The sequence below is a fragment of the Staurois parvus genome, unplaced genomic scaffold (genome assembly GCF_062004578.1).
Source record: "Staurois parvus isolate SC_StPar_1 unplaced genomic scaffold, SC_StPar_1.0 ptg000526l, whole genome shotgun sequence".
Classification (NCBI taxonomy): Eukaryota; Metazoa; Chordata; class Amphibia; order Anura; family Ranidae; genus Staurois; species Staurois parvus.
In genome coordinates, this window is record NW_028318322.1 from 670,348 (window position 1) to 696,016 (window position 25,669).

General features: G+C 45.6%; 3 protein-coding genes across 3 annotated transcripts in view; 1 reads left to right on the forward strand and 2 right to left on the reverse strand.

The window, feature by feature from the left end:
- Positions 1 to 25,669, reverse strand: part of LOC149451665 (uncharacterized) — a 215,653-nt gene that overhangs the window by 9,735 nt on the left and 180,249 nt on the right. The gene's annotated exons all lie outside the window — the stretch shown is intronic.
- Positions 1,311 to 11,146, reverse strand: LOC149451666 (uncharacterized). The gene is made up of 9 exons (XM_089690349.1): positions 11,129 to 11,146; positions 9,174 to 9,401; positions 8,923 to 9,064; positions 7,744 to 8,532; positions 7,567 to 7,653; positions 7,415 to 7,480; positions 2,800 to 2,864; positions 2,636 to 2,701; positions 1,311 to 2,084 (listed from the first exon to the last, which is right to left on the reverse strand). The coding sequence occupies exons 1-9, from the start codon at positions 11,144 to 11,146 to the stop codon at positions 1,311 to 1,313; spliced, it is 2,235 nt and encodes a 744-aa protein (XP_089546475.1).
- Positions 20,303 to 24,824, forward strand: LOC149451667 (uncharacterized). The gene is made up of 4 exons (XM_089690350.1): positions 20,303 to 20,341; positions 22,330 to 22,536; positions 22,635 to 22,776; positions 23,608 to 24,824. Exons 1-4 carry the CDS (start codon positions 20,303 to 20,305, stop codon positions 24,651 to 24,653), a joined length of 1,434 nt encoding a protein of 477 aa, XP_089546476.1. The 3' UTR covers positions 24,654 to 24,824.

Genomic DNA, 25,669 nt, shown 5'->3' on the forward strand with positions numbered 1-25,669 from the left:
AATCTTGGTTTGCTTCCTCTTGTGAAATGCTGCAACAGTTTACACAGAACACTCCATTCACGTTACATTGTTCACGTTTGGAGTAGCTCTTCATTCCATCCAGGGACTTCTACATAGCTTGGTGGTGTGTAGTTGTGCAGACTGACAAAAGGGGGTGCAGCCAAGTAGACAATGTGTGGGGGGATCCTGTGGCCCAACTCTGTCAAGATGTCTCCCATCACCTCATCTCTAGTTGGGATTGGCATTACACAGAAGTCACATGACTTGAAAGCTGCTCTTGGATGGACTATCAGTTATGGATGAGACCAGTTACATGCAATGTCCCCCAGAAAAGAAGGGGCCCTAATGGGCAAATTGTCTATCTGCTCCACACATACCACTTGGATCCAACTTGTTGCTCATTCACATGTCAGTGTTTTGGCAACAAGAGGTGGGGAGGGAATGAAGTGAGGAACAAGTGTCCACTGGGCACATAAATTCCATAGGCACACACGTCTAGAATCAGGCAGCTAAAGATCCTATGCTCCCCAACCAATCTCAGGGCAAGATGTTACACGGGGTGTAAAGCAAACTTAGTCTGGGTCCAGTTAGTCCAGCATAATGATAGTCCAAACAACAGAAGGCCTTCTTCTTATCTCCCAACTTTTCTGTGTCTCTGGCATTCCTTGGCAGGCTTACTGTGTGTAAGTTGTGTCCTGGTGTCACGCCTGGTGTCCTGGATATTACACACTTCTTGTATAGTGTGTGTCAATGAAGTAGCACAGGGAACATATTTGGACAGCAGTGTCAGTCTCTGGGGGAGGTGAGTGTTCCATGCAGGAGTCTTGGCCAAAATCAGCACCCCAAAAAGACAAAAGCTAGCCGACACTTAGAGAACAAGCTGCAATATTGTGTGTTCCCATATTGGGGAACGTTAGCCTTGCCCACAGAGTCCACTGATAATTCTAAGCTCCCTTGGGACAGCCAAATGGTTAGCAGATAATGGCCAACCGCTACATGTGCCAGAGAACTTGTGTGATGGGGAACAGCTAAAACTATTTGCAGGACAGACCACCAGGTGAAAACAGCAGAAAGGCCAAAGAGTCTAACCACCAATGCCTCTGGAAGGGTCACCTTTTAGTTTTCTTTCTGAAGTGCTGCTTTTTTAGTGTTCGCTATTTGGAATTATTGGTAGCCATACTCAGAAAAGCGCCTGTGTTGGATTCCCGACATGACCAAGCCTCCATTATTACCCCAAATGCATTTCTGACAATTTGAAAGACACGTTCTGCTACTTTCCAAATAATGTTTATTACAGAAAACATACAAAATTAATGGGGAGGAGGAGGCTGTTGCTGCAGAGGGGGTGGGTGTGAGGGTTGGGGGGGTACAGTGTGTGGAGGGGCTTGGAAAGAGTGGTGGGGAGGGAGGGCTGGGGGAGAGGTTGAATGGGGGGAATGGAAGACAGGGAGAATGTGGGGAGGGGCATTTGAGGGCTGAGGAGAGTGGGCAGGATGTGGAAGGTAAGGGTGGAAACGGGATTGAGAGGAGGAGCATGTAGAAACAAGGGGAGGGGGTGTGAAAGTGGGGGTGTGGTCAAGGGGCAAAGTGGAGTGTGAGGAAGGTGCAAAAGAGGGATCCATAGGGAAGGAGGCATACTGGTCTTCGGGTGGGGTTTCTTGAGGGGGCTGCTCCAGAGTGGGTAGTTCCAGATTCGGCACCTCCAAGACTTGTTCCTCTGCTGCTTCCCCGGCACTTTCTACAGGGAAACTCTGTGGCAACCTTGGCATTGACCCCAAACTACTACTGCACAGGGGTTGGGAGCCTCTGGCCGAAGGTGCATTTTGTTCAGCCCCTGCTTGACATAAGGCCCGGATATCATGACTAAGGTCCTGCAGCGCTGTAGTCTGCTCCCTGACCGCGGTGACAAGTCCAAGCAGGGTTTCATGTTGGAGCCCCAGTAACCTTTCTATATTATTGGATGCATTAGAAAGCCTCCTTTGCTCCCATAATCTTTCCATGTTGAACGACAGCCTTTCCCCAAGCTTGCGAAGGCGGCTGGGTCCAGGTGGACGGGGTGCTGAACCAGCTGCATCCAATGTTGGCTGCAAGGAGAAACAAACAAAAAAAAGAAAGCGCGTTTAACACACAGCATGACAGGGGGCTCATTTGACACCAAACCTGGGGCGGACTGACCATTGGGGAACTCGGGCACTGCTGGGGTCAGTAGGGGGCCCCATGAAATGTCCCTGGTACCTTTCATAGGCTTTTTTGGGTGTGGTTTGAGGGTGAGCGAGCACACAGGGTCCCCATGATCCCCTGTTGACCCGGGGCCCCATGAGTTGTCAGTCCGCCCCTGCACCAAACACTAGTTCATGTTCTTGTCCCACCCCTAGGACCAGGTATTGGTGAATGCCTTTCCCTGACAAATTACACTGGATGAACATTTGACTGAAATGAATGGTTTGGCATCTTTCCCCAGACTGATCCCTTCCTGCTGATTTGTCACATGCACATCACACCCTCCAGCTCCTGACTAAGCAAGGATTCGAAAAAAGTAAGTTACACATCATGTTGCCAAGTCCTGCCCAGCCAGGAACGGAGTTATACTCTAAATGGGTGACTCATTAGGGAGAACATCTTTAGCATCTCTTACCGGAGGTTCAGGCAACTCAGGTGGAGGTGACGGCATTTCACACAAGTTTGGAGTGCCTGAACTTCCCTGCACCACAAAACAAAAAAAACAATGCATGACATTTCCCAAATACACATTCAGCATGCATTTGTACATCCCCCACCCCATTACAGCAGTTCCTGTACCCCAACATCAGATGTAGATTCCTCTCCCACTCCAACAGCTGCGGCCTCCAGGGGCAAAAGATGATCTGCAAATAGAGTTCAAGATGATAATTAGTAACAGATACTAGTTAGGCTGTGTGACGGACAGCAGAAATATTCTTTTATTTTTGTGTTTTGTTTGTGGCCAAACAGTTAGCTTGTCTGCTTTGTCTACAATTTGGAGTTCTTGTGCCCCGCAGGAGGTGGGAAATGGGATTGATCTCAGCAGGGAGTGCAGACAGCATGGTCTTTTGTGGCTGTGAAAGGCCCGACCAGACCAGACCAGTTCTCACTGGGAGTTTGGGGCTTGGACAATTGAAAGGGCCATGCAATCTCTTGATGAATGAGAGAGCTAGAGAGAGGATGTCAGAGCCCCTCCTGGCCGAGCCCTAACTAGGAGATCCATTGAACTGTGCTTTGCTTTGTGCACTGCTGGGACTTGTAGTCCTATATTGCCTGTGTAGTCTTGAAGCTGCGGCCAAGACACACAACCCTCTGAAGACCCATGAGCTGTTGGTCCCCTGCTCTTGAGAGAAGCGCTGTGTGAGGTGTGAGCTGAGGACAGACCCCACAGCTAAGACCCTCGCTGTTGATCCTGGAAAGCTGACCCTGTCTGCTGATCGCTGGTTGTCCCTGGAAAGCTGACCCTGCTGCTGATTGCTGTGAGGGTCCCTGTCTACTGATCGCTGCTGTCCCTGGAAAGCTGACCAATGTGAGGGTCCCTGAACCGTGAGTGTTCCTGCACATTGTTTGCTGGTTGCCCCTGAAAACTTCCTGCTGTGAGTGCCCCTACAAGCCGCATGTGGCAGAGTGTGGAACTATCCTTATTGTGCACCCCATTGCCCTTGCCCAGACTGTCTTATGGTGTACCCATATCACCCCTGTCTGGACTGCCCCATTGTACGCCCATATTTCCCTTGCCTGGACTGCCCCATTGTATGCCCATATTTCCCCTTGCCTGGACTACCGCATTGAATTCCTATATTATCCTTGCCCAGACTGCCCTGTGGAACACCCCTATGCCCCTTGCCTGGACTGCCCCATTGAATACCTGAACTATTGCTTGCTTGAACGGCCCCTATTGTGTACCCGGAGTAATACTTGCCTGAACTGCCCCTATTGTGTACCCGGAGTAATACTTGCCTGAACTGCCCCATTGTGCACCCGGATTAATACTTGCCTGAACTGCCCCATTGTGCACCCGGATTAATACTTGCCTGAACTGCCCCTATTGTGCACCCGGATTAATAGTTGCCTGAACTGCCCCTATTGTGTACCCGGATTAATACTTGCCTGAACTGCCCCATTGTGCACCCGGATTAATACTTGCCTGAACTGCCCTATTGTGTACCCGGATTAATACTTGCCTGAACTGCCCCTATTGTGCACCCGGAGTAATACTTGCCTGAACTGCCCCTATTGTGTACCCGGATTAATACTTGTGTGAACTGCCCCTATTGTGTACCCGGATTAATACTTGCCTGAACTGCCCCTATTGTGTACCCGGAGTAATACTTGCCTGAACTGCCCCTATTGTGTACCCGGATTAATACTTGCCTGAACTGCCCCTATTGTGTACCCGGATTAATACTTGCCTGAACTGCCCCTATTGTGTGCCTGGATTATTGTAGCTACCTGGACTGCCCCACTGAATGCTCGGATTATCGCTACCTGAATTGACCTATCGTGGGCCGGATTATCACTGTTTGGACTCCTTCCCCCTTTTTGGGTACCCGCCTGCTACCCTTGTTACCCTGATTGAGTGTCTCTCCTACTTCAATAAAACGTTGTGTGTTTATCATCCTCCGTGTGTTCTGTTCCGCCTACGCTTCCGTCACAGGCTGTATGTATGATGTGACATTTGTGACCAAGGTTTGAGGGATTGCTCATTGATATGTTCTTCACTCCAGTTTATCCAGACAAATAGAACACTGGCAGCCACAGCCCAAGAGACTGGTAGGGAGTAGAAAGAGCCATGGTAAGGCTCAGGAGCAGGGGCCACAAGAATAAGGGGCCACCTTTCCTGCCAAACAAGGAGGCAGATGTGTTAGGATGGCTCCATTATGCCCATAGGCTACTGCAGCCATTTTGACCATGGGCTTCAAACATTAAAGCAAAATATATAACGTTTGTTGTAAAGGCAACATTCCAAAAAGGATTCAATAGGTTATAGAAGGGTCACCCAGGGAAAAAAATGGGTCGAATCAAATATAAATGTTCCCCAAAATATTTCCAAAGCCAAACGCATGTAAATGCACCCAAAAGAATTGATGATATAACTGTTGATCTGAAGAGACCAAGAGCAATGCATCCAAAACTCCTTTAATCACTTTTAAACCGCAGACCTCCTGCAAACTCAATGTGAAAAAGAAAATAATGAACTCGTGTGGCAATCTCAGAGTTACTTGATCTTGTATCTGAAAACATTAAACAGCCTTTCCAGATGATTGGAAGCTGTTTGAGCTACAAAGGGCGGGACTACTCAATATTGAACCCTACGGACTAAGACTGGGATGCCATTCAAGTTCATGTGTGTGGAAAGGAAGTCATCCCAGCAGTGTTGGCAATATAGTGTATTTGTCAATGAACAATAGATTAGTCTTTATGATGCCTTTTGGGCTTTAGGTGACTTCAATCCTGAGATTCTCGGTGGATAAGTCTGACAAAGGAATAGATCTTCCTGCTAGTCATGTGATGTGCAAAACTCAAGCAGGCTAATTATTGGCCCCAAGTTTACATGAGAGGCCCAAATCTTTAGTTAGGTTCCAGTTTTTTTTGGGGGGAGGGGCACTGTAAAATGATTTGACCCTTTTCCTGGAATCAGGAAAATTAAATTGTTTGTGTTATATTATTTGGATCTGGTTGGGTTTTTGGGCTTCGGGAAAATGGCCCCAAGAATACTCAGTCTTGGTATGTATTTGATTTGGCCTCTACATTTGGAGCAATAGGAGAATGGTCGCCGTGACTTGGAACTTGACAATTGGGTGAGCAGCTACATTTCTTGATGTTGACCTCAAGTTTTCCTATGCTGAAGTCCCAGATCACATGTCAGGAGAGGGGCCCACTAGACATTACTGCCTGCAGTGTCAGCACGGCTTTTTTAACCACTTGCCTACCGGGCACTTAGACCCCCTTCCTGCCCCGGACAATTTTCACCTTTCAGCGCTGTCACACTTTGAATGACAATTGCGGTCATGCAACACTGTACCCATATGACATTGTTATCATTTTATTCACACAAATAGTGGTTGCTTCTGGTGGTATTTAATCTCTGATGGGTGTTTTGTTTTTTGTACTATAAACAAAAAAAGTTAAAAATTTGAAATTAAAAAGTTTTTGTCTTTGTTTCTCTTTTTCAAACAGGTCATTTTTCTCCTTCACTGATGTGTGTCGATGAGGTGGCATGGATAGGCAGCACTGATCTGCACCAATGATGGGCACTGACTGGCAGCACTGCTGGGCTCTGATAATCAGTGCCCTGGTGATCGGTGCTGATCTGTTCTCTGCCAATTGTCGGTTATCTGCAGTACTTTCCTCACACTGTGACAGCGCGAGGAAAGTGCAGCTGATAACCGGCAACTGCATTTACCAGTGATCTGCCGTGATCACGTGGTAAAAGGCCGCTGTGATTGGCCTTTTACCACATCATGTGATCAGCTGTGTCCGTAGGACACAGCGACCCCTGAGATGGCTGGGTGTGCACCCCCAGGGGCCTGTGGGAGAGCGTGTCATAGGACGCCCTCCCCGGACTGTAGCCAAATGACAGCTACAGTGCAGGTGACAAGTGGTTAAACACTACTCTGGAAATCAGCATCCTTAAGGGGGCCAATAAACTCATTGAATGGAAATGTAAACAATCATGAGCTCTTTTAGGCTTTATTTTTAACAAGGATTTGCCTGGAGACCTTAAAATGAGACTTACTGATTCCAAGTGAAGTGGAGGAATGTTGCCAGTTCTGCCACCCATAGTGGTGACCAAAGTGTGTTTGACCTTCCCTTTGTGTGGCTCAAACCTGAAGGTGAGCGGCACGATTGGGAGGTGATGGGTCCCTGTAGTGGATCATTTCCTGTATATTGAGCAGGCATGATATATGATGTCACTAAACACCAAACACATTGGATATTCTGGGACTGTCAGAGTTGAGCATGTTGACGTCGGTCAGATTACATGTATGTGTTTACATGCATGGAATGTTTTTGTGTCTGGGAGAACTTGTGAAGTTGCGAGGGCGAGTCTGATTTGGAACGCTCAGGAGATGTCAGCTAGTTAGTGATGTTTGGAACTTTATTGCCCTCATCAGTTAATTCCCCCATTTGGTTTGGTGGGGTTACCTGCTTTTCTTGGTCCGGGGAAACTGGTCCCAGGACATTTGGCAGGGATTAGACACATTTCTGTGCGGTAACAGTTTTCCACACGGATTTCTCTAGGGGTTTGAGTGCAATACAGTGAGGAACCCCAAAGAAATGCAGCGTGTTGTGGAGATATATTTGTGTTCACACAGAGTTTAGCATTGGTTTGTTCTGCATTCCTAAGAGGATGCTCATTGGCTCATCCTGAGTGATTATGATTGTTGTAGACAAGCACATTAATACATACCCAGATCTTCCTCCATTCCTGGCTGCAGTGGGGGGAGCCGCTCCTCCTCCTCCTGCTGATGTTGTGCTGTGAATAGGACATTGACATGTGAGATGATTGATGTTCTAGCAGTCTGTTCAACATTACGGGGTGCATTCCCAATGAGTGCTTACCAGGAGGGAACACCTCTGGATCAGCGTATGCGTGATCTGGCTTGTCCTCTGATGGGCTGGCTGGGGCTGCCCCTGCCTCGGGACTGGCTGCAACACAAGACAAAATAAACAAATGTTAAATGTTAAAAAGATAACACAACTTTGAAGACACAATATGGACATGTGTAGTGTACTTACCACTCTGCCAGTCATCAGTATCTTCATGAGCCGTCACCCCAAAAATCGCGTTGAGACCAATGATTGGCAGAAGTGCCCGTTCTGCCTGAGACAGTTCCTGCAGATGGTCAGGGTCCACCCCATGCCTTGTAACATGTCCCTGCCGAGCCCACAGAGTCAGCTTCTCCTTTAAATTCCACCTCAGATCACGCATATGCTTCTTCACATTCTTGGGGTACCGGCGTGCCATCCTGCCCACTGCATTTACGGCCACCGTGATTTCCTTCCACAGACGGTCCTTTGCTGCCTTACCGCTGCGGTAGGACCTGGGCCCCGAGATGCATTCAGCCCGTTCTACATAAGCAGCCACCATGGCCCAGATCTCATCATGGGAGAAGGGTGGAAAATTGGGCTGGGATTGGGCCTGGGACCTTCTGCCTCCCCTTGATGTCCCTTCTCCTGGGCTCAAAGGGGATACAGCAGCCCCAGGTGAGGTCCTCAACTTAGCTTCCGCTTTTCTGAAGGAAGACTGGCCCCTTCTGCCACCAGTTTGTGACCCCTTCACACCACAGTCAGACCTCTGGTCCACCCTAGCCCTAATGGACCCCTGGGCCCCAGTAGCTCCCCTGGCATCATGGCCAAGGTGTGGCCCAGTGTCCCCCCTGGCACCATGGCTCCCCCTGGAAGCCTGGCCTTTTTGCCCCCTTGGGGGTGCCATGGGAGGAAACGTGGGCAGGGAGTCTGGCTGGATGCTGTTTGCAGCAGCAGTGGGTCCTAAGTGGTGGGATGTCCGTGTGTTAGTGTGGAAATCTGCAACAGAAAAAGGGACATAAGGGCAAGGGTCAGTTGTCTGGGTCAAAAGACTGGAAGAATTGCTCTGTCAGAGATTTTGCAAGACCAGGGCATGGGAAAGAAGGTCCAAGACCCAAATGCCAAGTCAAGCAACGTCTATGGTGAAAATCAACATTTTTCTGCCAGCTGAACCCCAGAACCTCCATAAATCCAGTCTAGATACATAAATTGTGTCTGCAGCACAGAGAAGGAAGATTATCCGAGAGAAATCCAGGAATACAGGACGGGGAACACAGCTCAGGAAAGTGACCAGGGGATTACAGGCTGATATCACCCAGTCCCCGCCCTACTCTGGACCAATCAGTGAGCAGTATGGGTGGAGGAATGGATTTAGTGTTCATGACCCACCTGTGCTGATCTCTGTAGGAGTGTCCTCCTCTATAAATGTCCCCGTTATTCCATCCTCCTCCATAGACTGCTGATCATCCCTCACATACGCCTCTTCTTCTTCTGCTTTCACCTCAAATTCTATATCGATTGGATCTCCACTCTAAATCAAGGAAATGAGAGAAAATATCATCTGTAATTTATAAACTCACATTAAAAAATCCACAAATTGTCTTCATCAGTCCGAGTTCTAGATACTCCATCCCACCAACCTTGCAATGGGGAGGGATGGTGTGACCTTCCTGTGTGGAATCCCGGGAATACAGAGGACGGGGACATCTCTCTGGTGGGTTCCTGTAGCTGGATGACTCCACCATGGTGTCCTGGTACAGATCTTTGTGTTCTTTTAGAAGCTCTGACTCCTCCATCCCCCCATCCTCATCCTCCTCCTCTTTTATCTCTTTGTTAACCTCCACTTTAGGATCTCTCAGGTTTCCACTCTGAATATATAATAAAAATGACATCAATGGTAACAATGCAGATAATGTACAGATCCTAATGATACTATCAGTGATTGTTCCTCATCTACCTGATGATGGTGAGGGATGGTGTGACCTTTCTGTGTAGAATCCCGGGAATACAGAGGACGGGGACATCTCTCTGGTGGGTTCCTGGTATTAGGTGGCTCCATCATATCCTTGTGTCCTTCTGAAAACTCCTCCATCACTCCATACTCCTCATCCTCCTCTTTATACTCTTCTTTAACATCAATATTATCATCCCCGAGGATTCCACTCTGAAAGATATAATAAAACATTCATTGTAACAAACATGCTGTGTATAAATCACAACTACCAATAATTGTCATCATCTACCTGATGATGGTGAGGGATGGTGTGACCTTCCTGTGTGGAATCCTGGGAATACAGAGGACGGGGACATCTCTCTGGTGGGTTCCCATGACTGGATCCATCTGTAGGAAACACACACACTGACTGAATCCATTGTTTCTATGTGTTTATCAGATGATGGGGGATCTAGGTGGATCCTCCGTACTGCTCTCTCCTTTACAATAAAGTCTCCTCTTACCCGGTGATGTGAGGGGTGGCTGATTGCAAGTCCCTGATGAAGTCACATGACAGTGACGTAACGCATATGTCGGAGAGCGGAATGTGGTGACGTCATTTCTGACATGAACGGCCACAGACATATTTGTACACCCAGTACACCCATATCAGCACATGTGATTGGTGCGTTGTTTGATCTGTTCCCATGTAAGTCCTCATTTGTCTCTACAATAAATGGGATTCATTTATAACATCACACTATGGAAGGACCTTTTCTTGTCTCCCTGGGAGTGCTGTGGGCCGGCTGTTTTTTCTGGTCCAACAATCCCCTGGCAGGAGTTCTGTGCGCTGGTGGATTTCCGTGTCCAAAGGTGAAAGATCTATTACCACCGCTGAGCAGTATGGTCCACCAGTGAGGGGATATCATCCCTACATCGCCATTTGGGATTCCACTTAAAGGGCCCCTGCAGGGAGTGTCCTGAAAGCCTTTTGGCCCCTTGGGGTCTGGGCACAGAGGTGAGGAGGCAATGTAGCCGGTGTGGGATTCAACAATCACTTACCTATCCACGTTGTGGTTTTCTTTTTTATGTGTTTTTGTTGGACATTTTTGCACATGAACTTTATGTCTTTTTTACAAATTTTTTTAGTCACATGTTATTTATTTCTTCATTGTGTTATTGTATTTGCGGTGCTCAGTAATACATTCATTTGGTGTTGCTGTGCGTTTATATCACCATTTCCTCTTTTATACTAGCTGCACTCTATATATGTTTGCCACATTTATTGATGGTATTTCTATGGTCACTTATTAGTCGGTTTATGTCACATGGCCTTTGGATGCACATTGTGGTGACTCTTTAGTCGCACGGTCACAATGTTTGGCCGCACTGTGCGTTGTTATTGTCATTCTTCTGTGATTAGTGGTTTGTACACTTTTCATATTAAGCCCTTCATTTTGTATTTTTCACATTTTGCTCCACTTTCTCATCAGTTGTATTCACGTTATGTCATGTATGTTGTGACAGACTCCATGTCCCACTATTACTGGGATTGAGTTCCTATTTTATTTCTCCCGGATCATTTCCGTGCGTTTTGCCCGCGGTCACGATTTATTGTCTGTTACACCCTGTGGTCCTCATTTTGTACTTTTATGATCTCACCTTTCCCTTCTCTCCCATATTCCTTCATTTACTGATGATGTTCTGGTGTATTCTCTGTTGTCTTCTCATCTCATGATTTGTATTGGAATATCTGCGGCATTATTGTGATTAGCGCAGCATCAATGTTCTGTCTGTTGTCTGTTAGTGGTATAGCCGGGTGTGCGCTGCGTCCCAATAGTCCCATCTTTTCTAGTAGCAGCGCAAAACGTTTTTTACAAATTTTTACCCCCACAACATTACTGTGTATATCTTTGACTCCTGACAACTATCCAAAAACAGAAGAGGAAAAGGGAGGGGGAGGGGAGGAAAGTAACACAACACCTCCCTAGAGTAGTCACTTGTATCATAACATCAACTACAATGACATCCCAGCTGTGAGGAGATGACTCCCAGTCACCATAGAGCCACAGGATAATACACCTGGGCCAGCCCGTCAAATACTTTGGGGGTATGAAAAAAGTAGGCCCAGCCAGTCATTGGAAGGCAGGTCTAAGGGTGTAAATATAGATAAAACAATTTAATATCTTATTCATCCCAACAATTTCAAAAAGGTATCTTATCAAAAAATGTTTATGTTGGTGCTTAATTGATGGAACAAACGCACTTGTCCGGCGAGGAGACGACCACAACCGCAAAAGGGCATGATATAAGGATTGTGCCACGAGGATCATAAATCTGATAACCTGTACGGATTAACAGCCCTGGAAGAATGGCACTGGGTGGCTGTGAACCGAGGCCTATGTAGTGCCCCAGGTGTGGCACGTCTCTGTTGTGACGCGTGACGTCACCGCGTCCAGCCATCAGTGATGACACCGGCGTGCTATGGCCATTCATGCTACATCACAGGCCTGCACAGGGAGGGACAGAAGGTCCCTACCAAGCCACGGAAGTTTGGACCCTAACAAGGATACACAAGGGACACCACGGGCACCCGGCCGCACATCAGGCCCAACCAAACGGCTTATCAGCCCAGTGAAAAAACAAAGGAGCAATAGAGGGTCCAGTCCCAGAGGCCAGGAGGGGAAACAGCAGCAGGATGCATACACATATAAAGATTGATGATCATACAGCAATGTGCTGCAACAGCAGAGTATACAGAGATAGAAACAAAATAAATATCATAATAAAGGTTACAAAATGGACATAAGTTATAGCAAGGCTGGGAACTACATCAGTAGGGGAAGTAGCACACACAGCTGCAATGATTCCCACAATATAGGCACTGTATGTAAACACTGACTTGAAGAAATTTACAGAAATATAAAGAGTTCATGGAAAGGACAGAATTATAAAGGGATCACGGAAATGACAGAATTATAAAGGGATGACGGAAATGACAGAATTATAAAGGGATCACGGAGATGACAGAATTATAAAGGGATCACGGAGATGACAGAATTATAAAGGGATGACGGAAATGACAGAATTATAAAGGGATCACGGAAATGACAGAATTATAAAGGGATCACGGAAATGACAGAATTATAAAGGGATCACGGAAATGACAGAATTATAAAGGGATCACGGAAATGACAGAATTATAAAGGGATCACGGAAATGACAGAATTATAAAGGGATCACGGAAATGACAGAATTATAAAGGGATGACGGAAATGACAGAATTATAAAGGGATGACGGAAATGACAGAATTATAAAGGGATGACGGAAATGACAGAATTATAAAGGGATGACGGAAATGACAGAATTATAAAGGGATGACGGAAATTACAGAATTATAAAGGGATCACGGAAATTACAGAATTATAAAGGGATCACGGAAATTACAGAATTATAAAGGGATCACGGAAATGACAGAATTATAAAGGGATGACGGAAATGACAGAATTATAAAGGGATCACGGAGATGACAGAATTATAAAGGGATGACGGAAATGACAGAATTATAAAGGGATCACGGAAATGACAGAATTATAAAGGGATGACGGAAATGACAGAATTATAAAGGGATGACGGAAATGACAGAATTATAAAGGGATCACGGAAATTACAGAATTATAAAGGGATCACGGAAATGACAGAATTATAAAGGGATCACGGAAATGACTGAATTATAAAGGGATGACGGAAATGACAGAATTATAAAGGGATGACGGAAATGACAGAATTATAAAGGGATGACGGAAATGACAGAATTATAAAGGGATGACGGAAATTACAGAATTATAAAGGGATCACGGAAATTACAGAATTATAAAGGGATCACGGAAATTACAGAATTATAAAGGGATCACGGAAATGACAGAATTATAAAGGGATCACGGAAATGACAGAATTATAAAGGGATGACGGAAATGACAGAATTATAAAGGGTTCACGGAGATGACAGAATTATAAAGGGATCACGGAAATGACAGAATTATAAAGGGATGACGGAAATGACAGAATTATAAAGGGATGACGGAAATGACAGAATTATAAAGGGTTCACGGAGATGACAGAATTATAAAGGGATCACGGAAATGACAGAATTATAAAGGGATGACGGAAATGACAGAATTATAAAGGGATCACGGAAATGACAGAATTATAAAGGGATCACGGAAATGACAGAATTATAAAGGGATCACGGAAATGACAGAATTATAAAGGGATCATGGAAATGACACAATTATAAAGGGATCATGGAAATGACAGAATTATAAAGGGATCACAGAAATGACAGAATTATAAAGGGATCACGGAAATGACAGAATTATAAAGGGATGACGGAAATGACAGAATTATAAAGGGATCACAGAAATGACAGAATTATAAAGGGATCACGGAAATGACAGAATTATAAAGGGATGACGGAAATGACAGAATTATAAAGGGATCGTGGAAATGACAGAATTATAAAGGGATGACGGAAATGACAGAATTATAAAGGGATGACGGAAATGACAGAATTATAAAGGGATCATGGAAATGACAGAATTATAAAGGGATGACGGAAATGACAGAATTATAAAGGGATCATGGAAACGCAGTATATCATAATATGTTCCTAGGAAGATTACTTACGTTTTTGAAGCCCAAATTTCTTACAAAATAGCAATGGAGGTCACTCAAAAAAGAATCCGTAATAATTGCTATAAATGTCATATACATTCAGTTCAATCGAAAATGGATCCAAAATTCAACACAGGACCCCCACATAACTCAGGGTAAAGCTTGGCGTAAGCAGTTCTGATGTCATTACATATGACAGGACAAACAGTCCCACTGTGCTAGTGAGAATAACAAGTACCTGCTGACATCCCAAGAACATCAGAAAAAAACAGATGGAGGGGCATTGGGGGGAGGAGCTGTGAGGTCAGTGTGATGTCATAGGATTCTCTGACTCTGGCTGGAGGGACATTGGGAGGAGGAGCTGTGAGGTCAGTGTGATGTCATAGGACATATAGACTCTGGATGGAGGGACATTGGGAGGAGGGGCTGTGAGGTCAGTGTGATGTCATAGGATTCTCTGACTCCGGATGGAGGGACATTGGGGGGAGGAGCTGTGAGGTCAGTGTAATGTCATAGGATTCTCTGACTCTGGATGGAGGGACATTGGGGGAGGGGCAGTGAGGTCAGTGTGATGTCATAGGACATATAGACTGTAGATGGAGGGACATTTGGATGGGGAGACTTGATGGGTCTTCTATATGAGGCTCTCATGCAAACCAAATCATAGTTCCTGGGTGCGTCCTACCTCTCCTAACCTGAAGAGTGAACTTTGACCTTTACCATCCAGAAATCTGTCCGGAATCTGTGGAAGTGAGCTGTCATGTGATCAGGTGACGTGCGGAGGAACGGAGTGTAAATAGCAGACAATTGTCTCCAGAGCCCCTAATGGTGGGGATGGATTTGGCGGTGTGCTGGTGCCAAGTTTCCTCCCCCCAGGGTCACTGCAGGTGTGGAGAAAAGCTGTGTAAGAGGATATGGAGGAGAGATGAGGAGGAGATCCAGGAATCAGGAGAAAGGTCAGGGCAAGCAACAGACGAGCACATCCAAGAGACCAAGCCGGGGTCACTACACAGAAAATCAATCCAAGGAAACAACAGGCAGGACGAGGAATAGCAAGAAGGAGCTGAGAGACAAATGAGAATATTGCTCAGCCAATGGGAGATGATCTCAGCATGACTTCCATCATGAAGGAGATGAGGGGGAGGGGAGGAAGTCACTGAAGGTGACCATAGATCCATGGAAATTCAGCTGGTTCAGCAGGGATCGCTCACATTTCCATCCATGTGTGGTCAGTGCCGGATAAAAGCCACTCCCCCAGCGGCTGCAGCCAATAGCTTCAGTGCTGATCTGTGTATTCTGAGAGCGGAGGAGTCCCCCCATTGTCAGAATACAAGAGTGCAGCGGGGAGGATTCCCCCATCCACCTCCAATGTGTGGATGGGGGAATCACTTCAGTTTTTATGGTCATCCCGCTGGCTGAACGATAAAACTGAACCATGTAGGCCAGCTTTGGGGGCAAATATATTATCATCAACTCCTCCCCCTGAAGGGGTTCATCTATGTATTACCTCCTCTGCTGCCACATCCAGGAATGTCAACTCTCTGCTTCCTCCTTATTTACCTCTCCCCTAAAATGTCCTGTCTGTATCTGACATCACTTCCTGTCTCCCATAGAGACTTCTTGTCTGTACCTGACATCACTTCCTGTCTGTACCTGACATCACTTACTGTCTTCCATAGAGACTTCCTGTGTGGGTAGAAGTGAGATCCCCACCTTGTGGAGCTCAGAGGAACTGCAGCCCCGAGAAGCGTCTGGTAGTGTGACCCCGGCCTTGTGCTGGGTGTGTATGGACTGTAGATCCTTATAGAGGGGTCACCTCCACTCCCACCAAGGGGGACAGAAATATATGACTCCTCGGGGGAGGGGTTTTGGCCCCTTTGATTTTGCAGTAACATTGATTGCAGATTTAGTCCTGTAGAACATCTGGTATATGGATACAAAGCCCCCCAGCTGGGAGTAAAGGGTGGAAATGGCTGGTGACCCACAGATTTGGGCAATGATGTCATCACTATAAATGGATAAAACCCGCGCTATGTGTAACAACTCCAAACCTACAAAAACCTTCTAGCGGACTGCTGCTGTAACAAAGGGAAGGATTCCCTGTCATCTAGAAGAGCATTATGTGTCACAGCGCTGTCCTATTGTGTGTGCACAGAAATCATCACAAATACACTACAAATATGTGGAGACATTCAGAGATAAAGAGCTCGGGGCTCCAAATCCTATTCTCTGCACATCCACTGCTTCCACTTTACACCCACTTCATTGGTCTTATGGGGTTTATCAATAAATGAAGGAAACTGAACCGTGTGCAAATCATCCACAACATAAAGTGCTTTGTGCTCAAGATGCTGCTCCCTGCACATCCACTGCTTCCACTTTACACCCACTTCATTCATCTCATCAGATTTGCTGCTATAGGAAATCATCTCAAATCCTGTGCAAATCCATGGAGACAGACAATATTGTGTGCTCAGTATAGTGTTCTCTGCAAGTCCACCGCTTCCACTTTGCAGCTACTTCAATCCACTTATTTTACTCCAAAAATCCACCAATCAGTGAAAAGTTGATAAGGTGTGAAAGTGCTCTGCCCTCCAAACTGTGTGGGCTGTAGTGTAGCCCCGCCTTCTTCCACCTCTTGTACACGGGATGGTGAGGGCGCCCCCTAGTAGTGCTTCCCCCTCACCACACCAATAGGACTCCCAGCTTTTCAGCTCCCAGAGTCAGAAACATCCTTCACACTCTCCTCATCTCCGATGGTAAAGGAACCGGATCCTCCTCGCTCACTCCTGCAAGTCTGCTGCGGGTTCTGTCAGTCTCCCTCCTAGACTCCGCCTCCGACCGCCGTTCCAGCAGGAGCTCCGCCTCTAAATACACACTCAGGGAGGAGAAGAAGGGGAACCCAACTTCGTGTGACACCTTTTATTACATGGAAATACGAAAATCAACGGGACTAATGCAATCACATTTACTGCAAAATCAAAGGGGTCAAAATGTGTCCCCCGAGCAGTCATATATTTCTGTCCCCCTTGGTGGGAGTGGAGGTGACCCCTCTATAAGGATCTACAGTCCATACACACCCAGCACAAGGCCGGGGTCACACTACCAGATGATTCTCAGGGCTGCAGTTCCTCTGAGCTCCACAAGGTGGGGATCGCACTTCTACCCAGACAGGAAGTCTCTATGGAAGACAGACAGGAAGTGATGTCAGGTACAGACAGGAAGTGATGTCAGGTACAGACAGGAGGTATAGAGGCGACATTGGTGGAAGTGGCAGCAGAGGAGGTAATAAGATGTTATTTTCTATTTACACCCAGTAACCGCTGGTCATGTCCTCTAACTTCTACCCAGACAGGAAGTTCCATGAATGAGGAAGCAGAGAGTCCACATTCCTGGATGTGGCAGCAGAGGAGGTAATACGTAGATGAACCCCTTCAGGGGGAGGAGTTGATGATAATATATTTGCCCCCAAAGCTGGCCTACATGGTTCAGTTTTATCGTTCAGCCAGCGGGATGACCATAAAAACTGAAGTGATTCCCCCATCCACACATTGGAGGTGGATGGGGGAATCCTCCCCGCTGCACTCTTGTATTCTGACAATGGGGGGACTCCTCCGCTCTCAGAATACACAGATCAGCACTGAAGCTATTGGCTGCAGCCGCTGGGGGAGTGGCTTTTATCCGGCACTGACCACACATGGATGGAAATGTGAGCGATCCCTGCTGAACCAGCTGAATTTCCATGGATCTATGGTCACCTTCAGTGACTTCCTCCCCTCCCCCTCATCTCCTTCATGATGGAAGTCATGCTGAGATCATCTCCCATTGGCTGATACCTTCAGAACATATATGTTTTGGGGGTCCTTTCAAACCCTGAAAGCTGTAAGTGAAAAATGACAATCTCCAGATTTTTGGAGTAAATTGTTTTTATTTACAGTTTTGCATACTTTCCTTTTTCTTCATTTCACAAAAATCTGCAATTTAAAATGTACAAATATTTGTTATTTATTATCTCTATACAGGCTTTATATTTAGTTGGAATCTAGCAGGAATTTTGTAACATTTGCTGTGTTTGTATCTGCTGGTAATGATTTTAGAGTACACTGCTCAAAGAAATTTAAGGAAGACCAATCCGGCGGATCTATCTGGCCCCGGGTTTTGCCTCCTGTCTGTGTTGCTCGGGTTCCTTCCTATCCACCCCGAACCTAGGTACATTGCTCAAAAAAAATGAAAGGAAGACTTATTAATCGTAGTCTAGCATCAAGTCAATGAGACTCCTGGGATATGGATCTGGTCAGGTAAGTAGCAGAGGGGGTTGTTAATCAGTTTCAGCTGCTTTGGTGTTAAAGAAATTAACAACAGGTGCACTAGATGGGCAACAATGAGACGACCCCCAAAATAGAAATGGTTTTACAGTCCACTGACATTTTTTCCCTACTCATCTTTTCTGACTGTTTTTCACTAGTTTTGCATTTGGCTCGGGTCAGTGTCACTACTGGTAGCATGAGGTCATACCTGGACCCTACAGAGGTTGCACAGGCAGTCCAACTCCTCCAGGATGGCACATCAATACCTGCCATTGCCAGAAGGTTTGCTGTGTCTCCCGGCACAGTCTCGAGCATAGAGGAGATTCCAGGAGACGAGAGCACGGAAGAAATTCCAGGAGACAGGCGGTTCCTCTAGGAGAGCTGGAAATATTTTATTGAAATAAAATCTTGCAACCATCTTACATTTTATACAAAAATACAAAAAAATAAATAAATACATACAATATTCAATAATCTGGAAACATAAGCAAAAACAAGAACAGGATACATCTCCCTAAATCACATATATACTAGTAGAAAAAGGAAACTTTAGCCTTTACGGCTTTACTATCTGGGCAGGTAAGAAAGCATTAATAGAGGCCTTTATGACCTCCAGCCCCTCTAGGAGAGCTGGACAGGGCTGTAGAAGGTCCTTAACCCATCAGCAGGACCGGTATCTGCTCCTTTGTGCAAGGAGGAACAAGATGAGCAGTGCCAGAGCCCTACAGAATGACCTCCAGCAGGCCACTGGTGTGAATGTTTTTGACCAAACAATCAGAAACAGACTTCATGAGGGTGGCCTGAGGGCCCAACGTTTTCCAGTGGGCCCTGTGCTCACTGCCTGACACCATAGAGCTGGATTGGCATTGGACACCAGAATTGGCAGGTCCACCACTGGCACCCTGTATTTTTCACAGATGAGAGCAGGTTCACCCTGAGCACATGTGACAGATGTGAAAGGGTCTGGAGAAGCCGTGGAGAATGTTATGCTGCGTGTAACATCGTTCAGCATGACCATTTTGGTGGTGGGTCAGTGATGGTCTGGGGAGGCATATTCATGGAGGGACACACAGACCTCTACAGGCTAGACAATGGCACCCTGACTGCCATTAGGTATTGGGATGAAATCCTTGCACCCATATTCAGACCCTAAGCTGGTGCAGTGGGTCCTGTATTCCTCCTGGTGCAGTTGGTCCTGGGTTCCTCCTGGTGCAGGGGGTCCTGGGTTCCTCCTGGTGCAGGGGGTCCTGGGTTCCTCCTGGTGCAGGGGGTCCTGGGTTCCTCTTGGTGCAGGGGGTCTGGGGTTCTTTCTGGTGCACAAAAATGCCCGGCTTCATGTGGCAAGAGTATGCAGGCAGTTCCTGGAAGATGAAGGAATTGATACCATTGAATGGCCCCCACACTCGTCTGACCTAAATCCAATAGAACACCTCTGGGATATCATGTTTCAGACCATCCAACGCCGCCAGGTTGCACCTCAGACTGTCCAGGAGCTCAGTGATGCCCTGATCCAGATCTGGGAGGAAATACCCCAGGACACCATCTGTCGTCTCATTAGGAGAACGCCCCGATGTTGTCATGCATGCATACAAGCACGTGGGGGCCATACAATCTACTGAGGACCATTTTGAGTTGCTGTAATGAACACATTATGCAGTCAATATCAGTATACATATCCAGCATGAGATTGTTCCCCATTGAGATCTGATGTGTTTTTAAAATGCTCCTTTAATTTTTTTGAGTAGTGTATTGTTAGCAAAATTATTGATTTGATAAATATTTGCGCAATTATCACGGGGCCTTAAAAATCAGTAGCATCTTCTGTTTATTCCACTGGTACTATGCTTACCGGAAATGTATGGTTTGGGAGGTCTTTTACAATCTGTGAAAGCTGTAAGTTAAAAATGAAAACTTCCAGATTGTTAGAGAAATTTGGATATTTACATTTTTGTGTATGTTCGATTTTTCCTATTTTGCAAAAAGGTGCAATTTAAAATGTAGAAATATTTGTTATTTATTTGTATTTTTGCTATTTATTAACTCAACACAGGTATTTTATATTTATTTTTATACTTAGCAGGAATTTTGTGCAATTTGCTGTTTGTATCTGCTAGTGATAATTTTAGTGCATATTTAACAAAAATATTGATTTGATACACATATGCACAATTATCACGGGCCTTAAAAATCAGTAACACCTTCTTTTTATTCTACTGGTCCTATGCTTTCAGAAAATGTATTGTTTTGAGTGTCTTTTACAAACTCTGAAAGCTGTAACTGAAAAATAAAAATCTCCAGATTTTTAAAGAAATTTGGATATTTACATTTTTGCGTACGTTCGATTTTTACCTTCTTGCAAAAAGGCGTAATTTAAGAAGTATAAATATTTGGTTTTTATTTGTACTTTTGTTTTTTTATTAACGTAATAATGGTATTTTATATCTATTTTTATATTTAGCAGGGATTTTGTATCATTTGATGTGTTTGTATCTCCTAATAATGATTTTAGTGTATTTTCGGCATAAACATTGCTTTGATAAGCATTTGGGCAAATATTGCAGAGCCATAAAAATCAATAGCACCTTCTTTATATGTTACTGGTAACGTGCTTCCAGAAAATATTTGGTTTGGGGGGGTCTTTTACAAACTGAAAGCTGTAATGGAAAAATAAAAAAAAATGGAAAAATTACAAAAATGGTCCGTCGATCAGGATTTAAAAGTGAAGCGCAGTGCCTGGCAGAGAATGGGTTAGTAAATGTAAGACGTGACTGCAAAGGTGAGGAGGATTCTGGGAATATCATTTGATTTTACTACTCTCAGAATACACGGATCAGCACTGAAGCTATTGGCTGCAGCCGCTGGGGGAGTGGCTTTTATCCTGCAGCGGCCACACATGGATGGAAATGTGAGCGATCCCTGCTGAACCAGCTGAATTTCCATGGATCTATGGTCACCTTCAGTGACTTCCTCCCCTCCCCCTCATCTCCTTCATGATGGAAGTCATGCTGAGATCATCTCCCATTGGCTGAGCAATATTCTCATTTGTCTCTCAGCTCCTTCTTGCTATTCCTCGTCCTGCCTGTTGTTTCCTTGGATTGATTTTCTGTGTAGTGACCCCGGCTTGGTCTCTTGGATGCGCTATATACCTCAGCCTGAAGTGGGGCTATAATAAAATGGAGACCTGAATGGAGAGGTGAGGAGGATTCTGGGAATATCATTTGATGTGACTCTTTGTGTTCAGATGTAGAGTTTTCCTCCTGTGAAGTCTGGAGATCATATGACATCACATTGCCTCCACCTCCCTCCCTGATAGAAGAGAGAAAGAAGAAGAAGATTCTAGAAGTCACCAGAGAGATCACTGAGCTGCTGACAGGAGAGGTGAGCGGTGCCGGGAATTCTGGGACATTCTCCAGTAACAGACAAGGGATGTGTCTGGATGGTGACTGTATCATTGTGTGTGTCAGGTTCCTATAAGGTGTCAGGGTGTCACTGTCTATTTCTCCATGGAGGAGTGGGAGTATTTAGAAGGACACAAGGATCTCTACAAGGACGTCATGATGGACAATCAGCCGCCCCTCACATCACCGGGTAAGAGGAGACTTTATTGTAAAGGAGAGAGCAGTACGGAGGATCCACCTAGATCCCCCATCATCTGATAAACACATAGAAACAATGGATTCAGTCAGTGTGTGTGTTTCCTACAGATGGATCCAGTCATGGGAACCCACCAGAGAGATGTCCCCGTCCTCTGTATTCCCGGGATTCCACACAGGAAGGTCACACCATCCCTCACCATCATCAGGTAGATGATGACAATTATTGGTAGTTGTGATTTATACACAGCATGTTTGTTACAATGAATGTTTTATTATATCTTTCAGAGTGGAATCCTCGGGGATGATAATATTGATGTTAAAGAAGAGTATAAAGAGGAGGATGAGGAGTATGGAGTGATGGAGGAGTTTTCAGAAGGACACAAGGATATGATGGAGCCACCTAATACCAGGAACCCACCAGAGAGATGTCCCTGTCCTCTGTATTCCCGGGATTCCACACAGGAAGGTCACACCATCCCTCACCATTACAAGGTTGGTGGGATGGAGAGCATGGACGTGGGACAATATATGGATTGTTTATGTGACCTTATATTTTACAGATGATATTTTCTCTCATTTCCTTGATTTAGAGTGGAGATCCAATCGATATAGAATTTGAGGGTAAAGCAGAAGAAGAAGAGGCGTATGTGAGGGATGATCAGCAGTCTATGGAGGAGGATGGAATAACGGGGACATTTATAGAGGAGGACACTCCTACAGAGATCAGCACAGGTGGGTCATGAACACTAAATCCATTCCTCCACCCATACTTGTCATGCTTCCCTTCACATTGATCCAGCACCGGGTTTTGCCTCCTGTCCGTGTTGCTCGGGTTCCTGCCTATCCCCCCTGAACCTAGGTATTATCAAGTCTTTGCACCTGTATATTAGTGTTCCAGCAACGTGTCTTCATGTGGAAGCCGCACCCCTCTGGTTCCTGTGGTGTTCACTGCTGCTTGAGTATTCCCATATTCTGTGTGCTGTTTGATCCTGTCTTTGTTCTCTGTGTTTTCCCTCTGGCTGTGCAGTTATATTCCCTTTGGTTTCTGTCCGTGGATCCCCTCATTTCCTGTTGCTGTGTGTGTCCTTCTCAGCATTGTTTCCTGTTGTTTGCCTGCAGCCCTTTCCATCTTGCTGAGTCTCTCTCTCTGCACCATTGCTCAGCATCCCTCCCTCTCCTGCACTTTACACGTGTTCCCTGCATCCTCTCCCCCGGAGCCCCTTCCTAGGTTGCTGCAGTAGGTGACCTTGGTTCCTAGTATCCTGTGTGTACCGCGTGTCCTTCCAGCATGATATTTGGTTGCACTGTGCCTGCACGGGTGTGTTAGAGAGCCGCAACCTGGGGGCTGCCATGCAGCACAACATCCACCCCTCCAGTGGCTCTGGTGAAGACCGGATTGTTCTTTAGATCCTGCGACTCTTGTGTGCGGTCACACTGCTCCTGCATCTGCAATGGTAGAATTGTAAGCTCCTCAGAGACCAAGCTGCCTGATGTGGGCGGAGTCCTGGTTTGGGGGAACCAATCAGCTCCTGTCTAGTAATCCTCTTTGTCTTTGTATTTTAGTCCATGGCCGGGAGATGAGGAAAACCTCCGAGGATTGTCTCACTTTGTCTCCAGACTGGAAAGTAGAAGATGAGGACATCACACAGTATAGTCCAGGAGAAAACCCGGCTCCCTCCAATGTCCATCCGGCACCACCCAGTGTAGATGGACCATCGGATTCCTCGTATCCTGAGGATCCTCAGACTGTGCGGGACCGGGCCGGCCTTCCAACAGGGAAGAGCTTCTCCTGTACTGAGTGCGGGAAATGTTTTTCAGATAAGTCTAATCTTTACAGACATAAGAAATTACACACGGGGGACAAGCCACATTCCTGTTCTGAGTGCGGGAAATGTTTTTCACAGAAGTTCCATCTTTACAGACATCATAGATCTCACACAGGAGAAAAGCCATATTCCTGTCCTGAGTGTGGGAAGAATTTTTCAGTGAAATCCAGTCTTTCCAAACATCAGAGATCTCACATGGTGGAGAAGCCATATACCTGCCCTGAGTGTGGAAAATGTTTTATAAAGAACTCCCATCTTTTCAAACATCAGAGGTCTCACATGGGCAAGAATTCCTGTCCTGAGTGTGGAAAATGTTTTGTACAAAAATCAGAACTTGTCACACATCAGAGGTTTCACATGGAAGAGAAGCCGTATTCCTGTTCTGAGTGCGGGAAGTGTTTCAGGGTTCATTCCAAACTTAAGGTGCATAAAAGATCTCACACAGGTGAGAAGCCGTATTCCTGTCCTGAGTGCGGGAAATGTTTTTCACAGAAGTCCAGTCTTAACATACATCAGAGATCCCACACCGGGGATAAGCCATTTTCTTGTTCTGAATGTGGAAAATGTTTTTCAGATAAATCCAGTCTTAAAATTCATCAGAGATTGCACACAGGTGAAATGCTGTACTCCTGTCCTAGGTGTGGAAAAGGTTTTGTACGAAAATCAGAAATTGTCACACATCACATGTATCACACGGGGCAAAAGCCATACTCCTGTTCCAAGTGCGGGAAATGTTTTGTACGAAAAACAGTACTCGTCAAACATCAAAGGTCTCACATGTAAAAACTGTATTCCTGTTCTGAGTGTGAGAAATGTGTCTTAGAAAAATCAGAAATTGAAACACATCAGAGATCTTACACAGGGGAGAAGTCATATTCCTGTCCTGAGTGCGGGAAATGTTCCTCACTGAAGTCCTGTCTTCCTGTACATCAGTGGTCCCACACAACCCTGGAGGTGTATTAGTGCCTTGAGTGCGGGAAATGTCTTCTAGATGAATGTTACTGGACATCCCAGCTCTCATGTGGTGAAGAAGCACACCCTGATATACACCTCAGATATACTCCATGGCTGATCTTCATCATGGAAGGAACAGTTGATAAGGAGATCAGAGGTCCCCAAAGACATGGATGAAGTGTGGGACCGGGGTGGCCATTGATGGAAGGAGAAGAATAAAAATGGAGTCCTGACCTGTGATTGGCTGAGTACATTTTGTGGTGGGAGATTTCACAAACACTTAGAGGTCTGTTTTAAAAATAAATATTTCTACCTCCTGTATACCGGACACTTCCCCCCCTTCCTGCCCAGGCCGACTGGTAACTATCAGCGCTCTCACACTTTGAATGACAATTACACAGTCATGCAACATTGTACCCAAATTATATTTTTGTAATTTTTTCACACAAATAGATATTTATTTTTGTGGTAATTAAACACCACTTTTTACCATTTCTGCTTGCTTCTTGTTTTTACAAATAAATGGTCTTTCCTTCTAAATGTAGACAAAGGTGTATTCTGCGCCATTTCTTGGGTACAATAACCCCAATCAGTGTCTATGATTCAGTGTGTAGGAGAGTTATAGAGTCTACAAACTATGGGATAGATGTCTGAAAATCCATCATGTCTGATGACGGCAGATCTAATTTCTGAGGATCAAAAACACCAGAACGGTACAAATTGTCAGAACTTTATCTGTGAGGAAATAATCCGTATACAATTCATGGAAACAGGCGGGATCTGGAATGAAGGAGATTCCCTACTAATTCTCACAAAGTAACCGACATCCCAGTTCTGTATTTGTG